The 15,369-nt window shown below is 45.9% G+C and overlaps 1 protein-coding gene across 1 annotated transcript in view; it reads right to left on the minus strand.

The window, feature by feature from the left end:
* The window catches only part of ADCY2 (adenylate cyclase 2), a 454,325-nt gene extending 439,622 nt beyond the window's left edge, over nucleotides 1–14,703 (minus strand). Inside the window, exon 1 of the mRNA XM_027520567.1 lies at nucleotides 14,479–14,703. Coding sequence (XP_027376368.1) covers nucleotides 14,479–14,688 — 210 coding nt within the window. The 5' untranslated portion in view covers nucleotides 14,689–14,703. The remainder of the gene's footprint in view (nucleotides 1–14,478) is intronic.
* Between the last annotated feature and the right edge of the window lie 666 nt (nucleotides 14,704–15,369).

A 15,369-nucleotide genomic window follows, 5' to 3' on the forward strand; every position in this document is an offset into this window, starting at 1 on the left:
AATGAAATAGCGGAACGCCCTCAGACCTTGAATTACACGCCCTCTCCCCCCTTATTCCAGCCCCAATGGACAGGAAGAAGAACGAAGCCGCAGCAGCTCACCCGTGGCTACTCTTAGGAAATAGCTGAGTTTTCAAAATCCAGAGTATAAAACAAATAAGAGCAGCTGAAAATAAAGTGAACGAAAACAGTGAAAACACTGTCGATCTAAATTAAATATGTTTATGCAGCCCAACCCCTCCTCCCTTCGTGAAAATAAAAAAATGTACCACGGTACACAAACTAAATAAAATGTACAGAAATGCCTTTAAGATATGGCTTTAAAAAGATTTTTTAAAAGTCACCATACAATGCAAACTAAATGTGTTAACACATCTTTAAAAGGAAGACCGCAAGCGTCCCATTACCTACCGTCATGATAATGGGCTCCCATCACTCTCCAGGAACGTTTCATCCTTCTCTGTTCAATGCATTTAATTTGGGAAGGAGTCAAACTGCCAGGCCGATTAAACACCCATTGCTTCTATTTATCGTACAACAACAGCCTCGTTTCTTGGAGGCTTTTCCATGGAGCAACAGATTATGTATATTTTCAATATTTTCCACATGTATTTTTCATTCTTTGTGTTAAACAGTACTGTTTTCCTTTTAGATGGCAAAGGACACTCTAATGTAAAACACGTTGTTGTTGCTGTTCAGTCGCTCAGTCGTGTCAGACTCTTTGCAGCCCCGTGGACTGCAGCCCCTCAGGCGCCCCCCGCTCTGAATCTGTCCTCCTCCCTCCTGCACACCATCTCTCCACTCTCTCTTCCATCTACCTCCTCCACATTTAATTTTATCAATAGTATCAGTGATTCAGTCGTGTCTGACTGTGAGCCCATGGATGTAGCCCGCCAGGCTCCTCTGTCCATGGGATTCTCGGGGCCAGGATGCTGGAGTGGGTTGCCATTCCCTCCTCCAGGGGATCTTCCCAACCCAGAGATCAAACCCAGGTCTCCCACACTGCAGGCAGATTCTTTTACCAACTGAGCACAGGAAGCCCAAGAAGACTGGAGTGGGCAGCCTGTCCCTTCTCCAGAGGATCTTCCTGACCCAGGAATCAAACCAAGATCTCCTGCATTGCAAGCGGATTCTTTACCAACTGAGCTACTGGGGAAGAATGGGTCATAGATCTAAAGGCAAAATGCAAAATAATCCTAAAAAACTCCAAAAGTCTTCCCATGAGCAAACCTGTACTGTGCAGTGAGAGTGGTGCTCGGAGGGAAACTGGGCATCTTCCAAGTTGGACTCAATCTCCTACTGCTGGCTTGGCCTTACTGGGAGTTGCATTTCTTAGATCCCCTTTCCCTCCACGGCTCTCACTTAGAGTTGAATAGAAGAAGAATTTGTGGCAGGACTGGGAGCGGGACGTGGAGCAAGTCCTCACCAGAATCTCTTCCCGGAATGCTCCCGAGTGAGAGCAGGCCTTCGGAGAGGCCTACCCAAGATTTGGGAGGCGAACGCCAAGCCACCCCAGGAAGGGCAATGTGTAGGATCAGATGCAGCTGAGACACGTGGGGAGGAGCCTGGAGGGGCCCAGCCAGCCCAGGTCTGTGCTCCACGTGCAGGACTCCAACCAAGTCAGCCGGACCAGGGTCCCCACTAGAGACTGTCCTGATGGGGCTCCCTTGATGGGTGAGCAAGCTCTGCTTTTGGAGAACCCCACAAGCCCTGACTGCCCAGGGATTCTCTACTGATTCAAGGCTCCCTGCTGCTGCCAAGGTTCATGCAAAGAAAGGAGGCTGAAAACTGATGAATTAAAGATCCCACTGCAGAAATCTGGAAAAGAACAGAGGAAGCCCAAAGCAAGCACTGAGTTGGCCCAAACATTCGTTAACGCGTTTCCACAATGGAAAAACCCAAAGAAACTTTGGGGCCAACCAAATAGAAAGAAAATGTGGTGGTCAGGGACTTTCCAAAATATTTCCTATTTCTTTCTTCTGGGTTCCTTCTGGATTCACCTTCTAACCTTTTTTGAAGTTCCAAGCAGCCATTTTGAGCAAAAAAAAAAAAAAGTGAATAAAAGTGAAGTGTTTCTCTCCCAGGCAGAGGCACGTAAAAGCCATTGTGAGGCTGCTGGCACTTTCTTTCCACGGTGCAATGATTACAGGGGCATTCGTCATGAGGAGGACTCCTACAGCCCAGCCCAGGTGAGCAGAGCCCCCTCCTGCCCCACACTGGCCAGGACATGCTGCAAGAAGTCCGCCTCTGGTGTGGGAGCTACAGGGAGCAGGGTTGCACTACCGTTGCCAAACTGCTGATTCAGGAGGAAAATAAAATATGTGAGTGTTTTCAATCACTAAACCACGTGGGGGGTTTTATGCAGCAACAGATAACTAGAATACTGAAGTCTGGTCAATGAAAAGTGAAAGTGATGGGGCACTTCCATGTGGATGACGTCAATTGCCAGAGAGAAGCACCGTCTTCTTCCCTGTGCAGTATAGTCACTGGAAGGACAGATGCTGAAGCTGAAGCTCTAATACTCTGGCCACCTGATGCGAAGAGCCGACTCACTGGAAAAGACCCTGAGGCTGGGAAAGATTGAAGGCAGGAGGAGGAGGGGACGACAGAAGATGAGATGGTTGGATGGCACCGACTCACGGGACATGAGTTTGAGCATCTCCAGGAGACAGTGAAGGACAGAGAAGCCTAGCGTGCTGCATGGGCTCACAGGTCAGACACAACTTACCAACCATACAACAACAACACAGCAATCAAGGAAGGAAGGATGCTGTGGGATGCAGCTTCCTTCATTCTAAATCTCTGAGTAACTGATGTGAGAGAATTCCTCTGCTGACTCACATTTACTGTGCAGCTCAAACAAAATATAAACCTTTGTTGTGTTAAGCTACTAAGATTCTGGAGTTGTTTGTTTCCATAGAGTATCATAATCGAATATGTTTTGATTGACACTGAGGTAGTGAAGACAGAAAGCAAAAATGCAACACAGTGTATCAAAAAAGACAATTTTTTTGGTAAAAAGTTAAGACAAAACAGACATCTAGTAAGATTAAGTTAAAAAAGAAAGAAAGCATCTAAGTATTATCAAATATTACCATCAAACTTGAAAATTGGGATGAAATGCAAAGAGTCCTAGAAAAGGCTTATTGAAACTGACTCAAGAAATAAAGTTAGAAATACTATAATCCTATTACTATCAAAGATACTAAAGCAAAAAATTTTAAATCTCTCTCCAAAGAAAGCAACAAACCCATGTGGTTTTCTAAGTAAATTCCTTCAACTCTTTCTAACATAATGAAAACTTTTAGGAAACTAAGAATAAAGGCATACTCCCTGAGTTTTAAGACCAGAAAAACTTATAAAAAAGAACAATGCCAATCTGATAAATATTCCAAATTCATTTTACCAAAGACTACATCAGCAAAAACCTTAAAATGTTAGCACTTCACATCTAGCATTTTATAGGATTCTATCATAAAAACTGCATTTTTATCATGAATATAAAAATTGCTCAATAATAGAAAATTATTATTCATTTCACTGACTTTAAAACACATCAAAAAATCTTTTGATTATCTCAGTTTGGTAAAACTAAACAATCATATTTAAACTTTTTCTATAAATTAACCAAAAGGAATCTCGAAGAATATCTATAAAAATCTATAACCAGCATCATCTTAAATGAATAAACTATTAAGGAATTCTATTTAAAACCAGAAAAAAAGGCAAGGGCACTCACAATCACCAGTTTGTCAACAGCATATTAGTTTCAGGCCAACACAATAATATAAGAAAAAGAAGTGAGAAAAGAAATGTATGGGACAAAATAAAATAAAACTCTCAGTACTTGCAGAAAAACTAAAAACATTCAAAAACTAAGATCATGACATCCAGTCACGTCACTTCATGGCAAATAGATGGGGAAACAATAGAAACAGTGACAGACTTTATTTTCTTGGGCTCCAAAATCACTGCAGATGGTGACTGCAGCCATGAAATTAAAAGATGCTTGCTCCCTGGAAGAAAAGCTATGTCAAACCTAGATAGCATATTAAAAAACAGAGACATTACTTTTCTGACAAAGGTCTGTCTGGTCAAAGCTATGGTTTTACCAGTAGTCATGTATGGATGTGAGAGTTGGACCATAAAGAAAGCTGAGTGCCGAAGAAATGATGCTTTTGAACTGTGGTGTTGGAGAAGACTCTTGAGAGTCCCCTGGACTGCAAGGAGGTCAACCTTAAAGGAAATCAGTCCTGAATATTCATTGGAAGGACGGACACTGAAGCTGAAGCTCCAATACTTTGGCCACCTGATGTGAAGAACTGATTCACTGGAAAAAACCCTAATGCTGGGAAAGATTGAAGGCAGGAGGAGAAGAGGGTGACAGAGGATGAGTTGGTTGGATGGAATCACCAACTCAATGGACATGAGTCTGAGCAAACGCCAGGGGTTGGTGATAGACAGGGAAGCCTGGCGTGCTGTAATCCATGGGTTGCAAAGAATCAGACAAGACTTAGCAACTGAAGTGAACTGATTTGGAGATGATATGATTATTTATGTAGAGAACCTGAAAGTGTCTGCATTTCAGTTACTAATAATAAAAAGGATATGATAAGCTGTATAGATATAAAATAATATCTAAAATTAAGTTATACTCTTTTACAGCATCAACAAAAGAATAGAAATACCCAATTTCATAATTTTTAAAATACAATTTACAGTAAGCAATAAAATACACAATATCCTTTGGTATCAAGGAGTAAGAACAACCTATGGAAAACTATAAAACATTATTGAACCACATAAATGAATGGAGAGATGGCCCATGTTCATGGATAGAAAAATTTAATATCACAAAATTGAATTCTCAGCAAATGAATCAATAGATTAAATATAACACTAACAAGATCCTACTTGAGTTTTTTTATATTGAGGTTAAAATAAGTTGATTGTAAAGTTTGTATGGAAGAAGAAAAAGTCAAGAATAACCAAAAAGCTTTTCAAAAAGTTGAATGTTATTTCCCTTGCCCAATATAAATACTTATTATAAAGCTTTATTAATTATACTCTGTGCATGTGTATTTAAAAAAGAAAAATGTAACCAATGGAGCAGAAAAGATAACCCATAACAAACCACTTGTGTGTGGAATTTTGATTTATAACAGATATGGTGAAAGAAGTAACTAAAATGGATAAGTAAAAATCAATTCTCCACAAGAAAAAAGCATGTAAATGTGTCGTGGTCCTTTAATGGACCGGAACCTGGTGGATCGGAGTCGACCGATAATAAAGTAAAGGAGAGAGAAAGAGGCTGATATTCCTTGGTTTATGCAGAAAACCAATAAAGCCCCTGCACGGGGCTTGCTGTGTTCATGAAGGCCTCAGGCGCCCTCTCAATGGGGTGAAGGCGCAGAGCGCCTTCCCTAGAGGGTCTTAGAAGCCCGGGCTGGAAAGTGAACTCAGAGAGCCTCTGCACTCCAGGGGATCAGCCTGAAAAAGAGACAGAGGGAGAGAGAGAGAGAAAGAGAAAGACAGACACGGGAACCAGAGCTCTGATGGAGCAAAGGTGTTTTAATCGACATGGTGTGGGCATATATACTGTCTTACAAGGTAGTTATTCTCAGCAAAGATAAAGATTAAAATTCCAGACTTACAAAGCCTAGGCAATCCATATTAAAGAGAGAGAGAGTTGTAAACAATCACTTTTACCGTATAGTTCACAAGAAGGAAGAGGGTACTTATCACCGTATAGAAAAACTAATGAAGGAAATGCCTGGGTTCCTCAGCCCTCGGGAGAGGCGTGCCTCTCCTCTCAATTCCTGAGTATTCAGGAATTAATAAGGAACAGAGAATGCCTAACAGATCCAAAACAGCACACAGGCAGCCTCCTGTTAAATGCTTGACATAAACGGATCTTGATCACTACCTTACACCTCACGAGTACCACATGATATATACAGGCATGCATGACAAAATGGATAAAATAAACAGAAAGAAATGACAAGAAGTGTAGAGGAAGTCTACTTCTGAGGGTCGGTAGGGAAATGAGAGGTGCAGCATACAGGCTGATTGACATTACTGGGGTATTCTAGTTTGGACTGGGGACACGGGTGCTTATTTTTAGTGTAAACAAACAAACGTTATCAGTGAAAACTGAGCTCAGTAATCAAAGTTTAATTAAATTAGTCAAATGATAAATCCCATTCTGTGCACCTAAAGTCCAATTCTGAAGAACATGGGTGTTATAGGTTTGAATTAACTGCAAGTCAACAACTGGGAAAGAGTAGATGCTAGATCAACTGTATGTCTGAACTATGCTAACATTTCTTCATTACCTCTTTCATCTTTATTCATCTGATCTCCTTATCCTCCTCATTTTTAACATCACATGGCTTTTGTTCTACTGGTGCACCAGTCTAAAACTTCCATTCTTTCCTAATATTGACAGATCACTAGTAGCTTGAAATCTTAATTATTTCCCCTGTTTTATATAGCTTAAAAGATAATACAGTACATTAAAATACACAGGCAATAATTCAGTCTTTGCAGTAAGCCTGTAGGAATGGAAGCCTGCACCTGTGATGTTACACTTGTCCTGGCCATGCTATCCCAAGATCATTACGTCTGAGGGACAGTAAAGGACGCTGGTACAAATGGGGAGACGCTCTCATTCTGAAACCCTGCAGTCAGGGCTCTCATCACCAGAGCCCTGCCTGGTCCACCTCTGTCTCCAGCAGGAACCTTCAGGGAGGTGGAGACCCTAGACACGGACTTATTCCTAAGCTCCTCTCTGATAACAGTCATCATCTTGAGCAATTTCACGTTCTCAAGAATTTCAAGTTCTAAGAAGAAGCTATGGTACTTTATATTTGTATGTTTCCACTGCAGATGGTGATTGCAGCCATGAAATTAAAGTTATGACCAACCTAGAGAACATATTGAAGAGCAGAGGCATTACTTTGCCAACAAAGGTCCGTCTGATCAATGCTATGGTTTTTCCAGTGGTCATGTATGGATGTCAGAGTTGGACTGTGAAGAAACCTGAGCGCTGAAGAATTGATGCTTTTGAACTGTGGTGTTGGAGAAGACTCCTGAGAGTCCCTTGGACTGCAAGGAGATCCCACTAGTTCATTCTAAAGGAGATCAGTCCTGGGTGTTCTTTGGAAGGAATGATGCTAAAGCTAAAACTCCAGTACTTTGGCCACCTCATGCAAAGAGCTGACTCACTGGAAAAGACTCTGATGCTGGGAGGGATTGGGGGCAGGAGGAGAAGGGGACAACGGAGGATGAGATGGTTTTTAAAAGGATTTGGTTCAACTCTTGAGATACAGCTGGACTTCTGCATCCTTAACGGCGATAGAGCAATAATAACCCAGGTCTGTAGTCTCGTCCCCTCTGTCCTGGCACTGTCGTTCCACAGCCCTGGGAAGAATCAGAAAGCTGGCCGGCAAAGCTGCTCATGGGGATTTTTAGGCAGGGGTTCTCTACTCTGCCCATCACTCTCTCTCTCCTGAAGCTGGCACCTGGGGATGGAAGTGTAAGCCCAAGTGACATGATGATTTGTAATGTGAACCTCCAAACTGCAAATCTCTCTGGGTTCCCATCCTTGTGGTTTTTACTGGATCCTTATACAAAGAGGGCACTGAAGCAACATTATCCAAGTCTTAACTGGGCCAAATGGATCAAACACATGTGCTGATTCAACAACCCTTTTCTCTCCTTCCAAATGCACTGGGGGCTGCAAACCAAAACTGCCAGATGCATGTCAATTTCCCGTGGACAGCCTGACACAACGGAGCACAAGTGAAAGTCGCTCAGTCACGTCTGACTCTTTGCAACCCCATGGACTATACAGTCCATGGAATTCTCTAGGCCAGAATACTGGAGTGGGTAGCCTTCCCTTCTCCAGGGGATCTTCCCAACCTAGCAATCAAACCCAGGTGTCCCGCATTGCAGGTGGATTCTTTATCAGCTGAGCCATAGGGGAAGCCCAAGAATACTGGAGTGTGTAGCCTACCCCTTCTCCAGTGGATCTTCCTGACCTAGGAATCAAACCAGGGTCTACCACATTGCAGGCAGATTCTTTACCAGCTGAGCTACCAGAGAAGCCCTGGTAAATATTATCTTATCACTCTTGTTCATTCATATAACAGTATCCAAAGCTAACAAAATTTAAAAATATGAACGTCAATTCACGTGTCAATTTGGCAGAATTTTAGTGCTAGAGACTGGTAATGTGTCAAAACATTACTTTAATTAAACTATCTACAATTCTTGATTATTTTTTATAAAATAACTCAAAGCTATATTCATACTTATCATGTAAATAGAAAAACAACCCATTTTTTATACCTAGATTTTAAAATTCTAGTATTCATTTAGTTGTCAGCCTGAAATACATCTACCCTGGAGAAACCTGGGTGCTGCAAATATAATAACAAAAATGACCACACTTGTTGTAGGTAAGACGGGTGCCCAGCTCTGTGCTAAATGTCCACAGGGTCCATTTTACTCAGTTCCCAAACGAACTCCCTGAGCCTGGTCGCGTTATTCATTTCAGTCCACAGCAGACAAATCAATTTTTCAGGAACACTAAGTGGCAACACTGAGACCAGATCCAGATCTAGTGACAGTTTTATGTTCTTAACAAGAGGCCATACGATGGGAATGACAGCTGCTAAGGAAAACATATCTATCCCCTAAAATGTACATGTTAATTACACACCTTCCGTCTGGTTAGTGCTGCATTAAATATTGGGGGTGCTAAGTTTATTCCCTGTAAGAATTAACAATTAGTTGAGGAGACAAGATGAACTCAACAAAGTATTCTGCAGGTCAGACAATAGTCATCGAGAGGGAAAATTATTTCATGTAATGAGTGAGCTCAAGGAGATGAATCCAGTCAATCTTAAAGGAAATCAACCCTGAATATTCATTGGAAGGACTAATGCTGACGCTGAAGCTCCAATCCTTTGGCCACCTGATGCGAAGAGCTGACTCCCTGGAAAAGACCCTGATGCTGGGAAAGACTGAAGGCAGGAGGAGAAGGGGGCGACAGAGGGTGAGATGGTTGGATGGCGTCACTGACTCAGCAAACATAGATTTAAGCAAACTCCAAGAGATAGTGGAGGACAGTGGAGCCTGGCATTCTGCAGTCCATGAGGTCGCAAAGAGTCAGACATGACTGAGCAACTGAACCACAACAAGAATGGATGAGCTCTGCAGGCATCCAGTACAGATAGGAATGCACAGCACAGGCCGGACTGCTGAAGCGTGAGAAGGAGAGCTTGAACTTGGACAAGCGGCATAGGGAGGAGGAGGCTTCCAAGCGAGGGGACGCACTGGATGCACTGGAGGAAACAGAGCAAAGCTAGAGAGGACCAGCTGCAGGTGGAGTCCAGGTTGACCGACCACCCAGAGCAGAGAGGCCGACAGCAGCGGGCCAGAGCCGCTCCAGGACGGAATACCCCCCGGGGGGATGCCCACCCCAGTGCTGGTCCCAGCGGACGCTCCATCCGCATCACTGAAGGAAGAATGAGTGGACTGTCCAGCGGATGGTGCTGATACCAACACTGAGTTACAGGCAGAAGCAGAGTACCCTGGAGCAGGAAATGGCAGCCCACTCCAGTATTCTTGCTTGGAGAACCCCAGGGACAGAGGAGCCTGGCCGGCTGCAGTCCAAGGGGTCACAAAGAGTCAGACCTGAAGGATGGACTGAGCACACAAGCCGCACAGCACACACTTGACTATCCAAAGGATGCTTCCACGTCTTTTCCTGCTGGGCCTGTAAACTGTAAAATGAGCCAACGTTTCTGCAGAAAATGACAGTTTTTCATTGTCTTTTGTTTATACCACAGCGAAGTAATAATTAAAATGACATTGAATTACCGGTTGTGATTACAAATACCTGCCAAATAAGTCTCCTGCATGGATAGAGACAATCACAGAAAGATGTACCTTGAGATTCCTCCTCTCCAATTCCTGAGAGCATGCACTATTTCCTCCCCATCCCCCGCCCCCAGCCCCAGAATGATGAGACTGGAGAAAGTACGCAGAGAATTTCCTACTCCCCAGAGGAGATGTCAGACATGTTCATCTGCCTTCTCCAGCCTTCCACTCCCCAAGGAAGGGGTGAAAGACTGACTTTCTTGTCAAAACATTCTTGATTCTTCCACCCACTGGGGGCGCTGAAATAGTCCCTGCAATCATAAAACTATTCCCTTCTACAATGACTGGTTTCATTTATTTGCTTTGGAAAAATTAAGATTCTTTATCCATGTACAGAGAAAAGAAACACTCCGATACATCTGCCCTGAGGAAAAACACCTGATGCTGGGAAAACTGATACGTCGTGAAGTACTTGTGGTCATCGCTGGAAAGAGCTGGCATGCTCAGTCACAGTGAAGGCAAGAAGGTAGATCATAATTGGAAAAATCATATGTATTACATATTTAATAAAAGCTTATTTGATTTCATTACTAAAAAATAGACCAAAAAGTCAGTTTTCTTGCAATATCTGACTATTTAAAATTTATAGGAATGAAATTTTTCCAGTTGAAATACTGACCACCCCTAATCATAAATTTTAGCCAAAACAAATCTGGCTGGAGCTAGCCTAAAAAAATTATGTCAACCTTTCCTAACTATGACAGGCAAATTTTGAGAAAAGTTGGCTGCTTTGGGACATAATAAACGAGAGAGGATTTAATTCTGAGATGAGCTTGTCATGCATTTAGTAATAAGAACCAGTCCTGGACAATGAAGTTAACTCCTAAGACTCAGGACTTACAAGGTTGGTCTCATTAGTTCCAGGGTCTCTGATGCCAGGGGGCAATTTAATTTTGTTCAGCATGCCCATAGTATCGTCAAAAACTTTCAACATAAGCAAAAAGAAAGTATTTTTAATATTATTAAATAAGAGATTAAAATTCAAGTCATGGTATCATATGTGCTACTGTTTTCATGTCTTGATATTTCTTAACAAATATGGGGTTAAACCTATTTAACAGCTTTTTATGTAAAAAAATAAAAAGCATTTAAGCAAGATGGTAAAATTTCAATTCAGAATTTACTTTACAGTATAATAAAAATACTTTGCAGGTTACTTTAACTTCATGATCAATGATGCAAAAGCATGGATTGACCACAGATTGAAATTAAGTGAAAGAGGTTTGTGAATAATGTCAATTACAGGAACACAATTAGGGAGCTGAAGCTCCAATCCTTTGGCCACCTGATGCCAAGAGCCGACTCATTGGAAAAGACCCTGGTGCTGGGAAAGATTGAGGGCAGGAGGCGAAGGGGACGACAGAGGATGAGATGGTTGGATGGCATCACTGACGCGATGAACATGAGTTTGAGCAAACTCTGGGAGACAGTGAAGGACAGGGAAGCCAAGAGTTGGACACAACTAAGCGACTGAACTGCAACAACAAAGGGGAATACAAAGTCAAGATGAAGCTTACTTTTTTAAAGATATATTTCCAGTCACTTCACGCAAAAGCAATTACAATATTGCAAAATAATCACCATGTATTCAGACGATGTTAGGATCATTTTGTGATCCAAATGTTGCAGGAGACCATGGATGTGCATGAAGTAAGTTGCCAGACATTTCCTACTACAAGAACTGGTAGAAGTCTAATGGAAATCAAAATCAGGCAGATTCATAGGAAAGAAGGAATCTGTCCAAGATTACAGGAAGCAAAAATAGATCTGCCGAGCTCCTGAATTACATCAGAGCCTAGCAATTCTAGTAAAGGTGGAAACCTGGGCCTGCCCCAAGCAGCTATTTCTGTCTCCCGAGGTAGATCTCTGGGAAGCCACACTCTGGTCATTCTGAGAAATGAACTCACCTCACCCACTGTGCGCATGGGCCTCTGTTACTGCTGCACTGCCTTCCAAAGCTCCTGACCTTGAACGGCAGGGATAGAGAATATGGTTTTGCAAAGTGAAACTGCTATTTACGTTATTACTAAAAGCAAAATAGAAACGAGCTGTCCAGACCTCAGAACCGATCCAGTCCTTCTGAAGGTCAAGTTTCAAAGGACAGGGTCCATTCCTCCCTGGCGTTTACCAATTCCCACCCAGCCCAGCAGCCCCAGCTCCTGCTTGAAGGTCACCTTTCCACCAGACCCCATTACCCTTCCTGATTCTGGAACATTTCTGCACAGCTCATCACCTAGAGGGGTTTACAAAGAGCAGACATGACCGAGCACGGCTTAGGCTGAGCAGAGAACAGGATCCATTCCATCATCTCTGGACCTCCCCCTGGGCTACAGCCCCTCCAAGAGAAGTGCTCGCTTTCTGCTTAAAGTGATTTTGCTGAATGCCTAGACTGTGGCAATGATCGATTTACCAAGAAAAATGAAGATGCCTGAGCAAACTTTTCAAAAAGATGCCATTTCAACATTTGTTCCCCATGAAACAGAATGTAAAGCAACTGGATGCGTTAAGTGCATGCTACGTCATTTCAGCTGTGTCCAACTCTGCAACCCTGTGGACGGCAACCCGCCAGGCTCCTCTGTCCATGGGATTTGTGGGTTGCCTTTCCTCCTCTAGGGGCTCTTCCCCACCCAGGGACTGAACACACGTCTCTTATGTCTCCTACAACTGCAGGGTTCCTTACTAGTGCCACCTGGGAAACCCTAAAGGAACTGAGTAGAGAAGCACACAGATCAAAGGCAGATTAGAGACGGGAGCTTCCAGCTGACTGCACTGAATCTCTCAGGGCACGGCGATGCGTTCAAACTAGATCAAGGTTTAAGAAGTTAGAGATCCGTATCATAGCAAAGTGGTGTGTGTCAGGGAGGCACGAACTTCACACTTGTTTTTAAATATATTAATGGTGCTATAAATAGGCCATCACCTGCTCCTCCTCTTCCATTTAGAAGAGAACCAGCCAGAACGCTTTGAATTACAGATTCGCCAGAATCACAAGCAGCAATGTCCTGGCAGAACAGATTTGCAGAGGAAGAGGGACGTGTTTTCTCCCCTGCAGGAATGGTAATGAACAGGAGATGCCTTCAGAGAGTCTGCTTGCCAAGGAGACGGAGCAGAAGTCTCTCCTCAAGTCCTCCTTGGCCCTAAAAAGTGGTGAGAAGACAAAAAAGGATGCCATTCCAGGAAGCAGTGCAGGCTGGCAAGAAGATTGTGAAGACTGCCCTGAACTCACACCCAGAATGCAGAATGAAGGTGCTCTCTGCTCTGTGTTGCATAATATAAGATGATCGGTGGCATCCATGATCTTCTGCTTTCTAATTTTTTTTTCCTTATCTTGTTGAATTCCATGAGAAGACAACACCTTTGACAATTGTGGGGAGAAGGCAAACTTCATTTTTTAAAGAACCCATGACGATAACAAGTTTTCCCATGCATAATATCTAAGCACCATCTGGCTCAGGATATGAGGAAAAAATTGCCAAAAACCAAGGACAGAGATTTTGCACGCAGTGGTGAAATAAAGGCACGTACCCACGCCTTTGCTCCGAGGACAGGAATATAGGTTTATGTTCATATTCTATGCTAAAAAGACAGCATTCCTCCCAGACGTCCCCAGATCAACCACTGACCAAAAATATCTCACTGATTAATCAATGCTTGGCACCTGAGCTGCACAGGCACATCACAGGCAGTGCAAAAGTTTGAACCACACCAACACAAAGATCAGTAACAGGAAGTTTACCGCCATCTACAGATTTCCTCTCACTGCTTAAGGGAGTGAGCCAAAGGCTCCTGCTTGAAAAATACAAATTGGCAAAACTGACATCAGCTGTAGAGTTGCACTGCGGTCCCAGCGATGAAACCCAGTTGAGTAACCTGTACCAAACAGCAGGCACGATAAACGACCCCCCTAGAAATAGGAAGGTGACAGTCCACCAATGCTTGTGACTTAGACACTCAAAGGATGCAGGCTCACAACAGGTCAATACCCCCACCTCTCTGCCTATGGGACTAAATCTGCCAGATTCAAAGGCAAAGATGGATAATAAATACTTGTATTTCTTTTTTTTTTCCCTCGTCATTCACCACTTTCCCGAGGCAGGATTTCTACAGACTTAAATGACGTCCGATCCAAACTAAAACGCCAGCTCGGGAGCCGGGCAGCGGCCTCGCCAAGAGAGGCGCGGTGCTGATTCGGATGGAGACCCGCTGGAGCGGATGCCGCGCGGAAAGCGCAGCGAGTTTGCCGGCGGGCGCGCAGAGATGGAGAACGCACGCCGCGGCGGTCCACCTGGTGCACACACCTCGGAAACTTTTATTTTTGGGTAGAACCTCCCAAGGAAAACTTTTCTCCTGCCCGCAGGGCTCGCTCGAGCCAGGCCGGCCGCTGGCGGGCCGAGGAGGGGCCGGGAGCCGCGCGAGCCGAGGGGCCGGGAGCCGCGCGAGCCGAGGGGCCAGCCCCCGGGGCGGGAGGCGCCCGGGCCGGGTCTGTCCCTCGCCTCCCGGGGCCCGGGGGGCGCGCGGGGAGGACACTCACCAGGCGGAGCGCGAAGAAGACGGCGAGCAGGGCGAGGCAGGCGCCCATGACGATGAGCAGCAGGAAGACGATGAGCGGGTGCTGCTGGCTCATGCGGTAGTAGGACTCGTAGAGCCAGTCCCGGGACCGCTGCAGCCCGTCTCCGCCGCCCGCCGCCGCCTCGGCGCGGTCCCGCAGGTAGCGGCGCCGCCGCATCGCCTCCTGCCACATCGGGGCGGCTCGCGGGGCGCCCGCCGAGCGCGCCCGGCCGGGGCTGCGCCGCCCGCCCGCGTGCCACCCCCGCGCCGCCTCGGCCGGCCCGGGCTGCCCGCGCTCCGAGCTGCGCGCAGGGGCCTCCGGCGCGGGCGGAGCTCGGCGCCCCGGGGCTGGGCGGCGGCCTTGGGGGCAGCTCCCGGCGGCGCCGCTGCCGCCACCGCGCGGGAGGGGGCGGGCGCGACAGGGGCGCTCGGCCCGCCTCTGCCTCCACCCGCCGCCGCAGCCGCCGCCGCCCCCCGACGGCCGGGCCGCGCGCGCTGGGGGCGGCACCGGGCCGAGGGCCGGGTGCCCGGGAGGAGGAACCGGCCGCGCCCGGATACCCGGGCGCCCGCCCCTTGGACACGCCCACACTCGGCCCCGGGGCGGGCCGCCTCCCTCCGCGGTCCCCGCCTGAGCTGGGGGCTAACCGGGTGCTCCCACCGTCCCCTACGCGGTCCGCGACCGGCCTGGGGGGTTCCCCCTGTCCGTACCCCTCCACCTCCCACCTCGCTGGGACGACGCGGGGGCTCCTAACTGCTCCCCACTAGCTCCAAGAGCCGTGAGAAGGGGCACTCCCACCCTCTGGCGGCCCCAGCTCTGAGTGGTCTGCGGGGGGCTGGGTGCGCGCCCCCCCTCCTGCCGACTTTGGCGGAGCCG

This window comes from Bos indicus x Bos taurus, chromosome 20, assembly GCF_003369695.1.
Source record: "Bos indicus x Bos taurus breed Angus x Brahman F1 hybrid chromosome 20, Bos_hybrid_MaternalHap_v2.0, whole genome shotgun sequence".
NCBI lineage: Eukaryota > Metazoa > Chordata > Mammalia > Artiodactyla > Bovidae > Bos > Bos indicus x Bos taurus.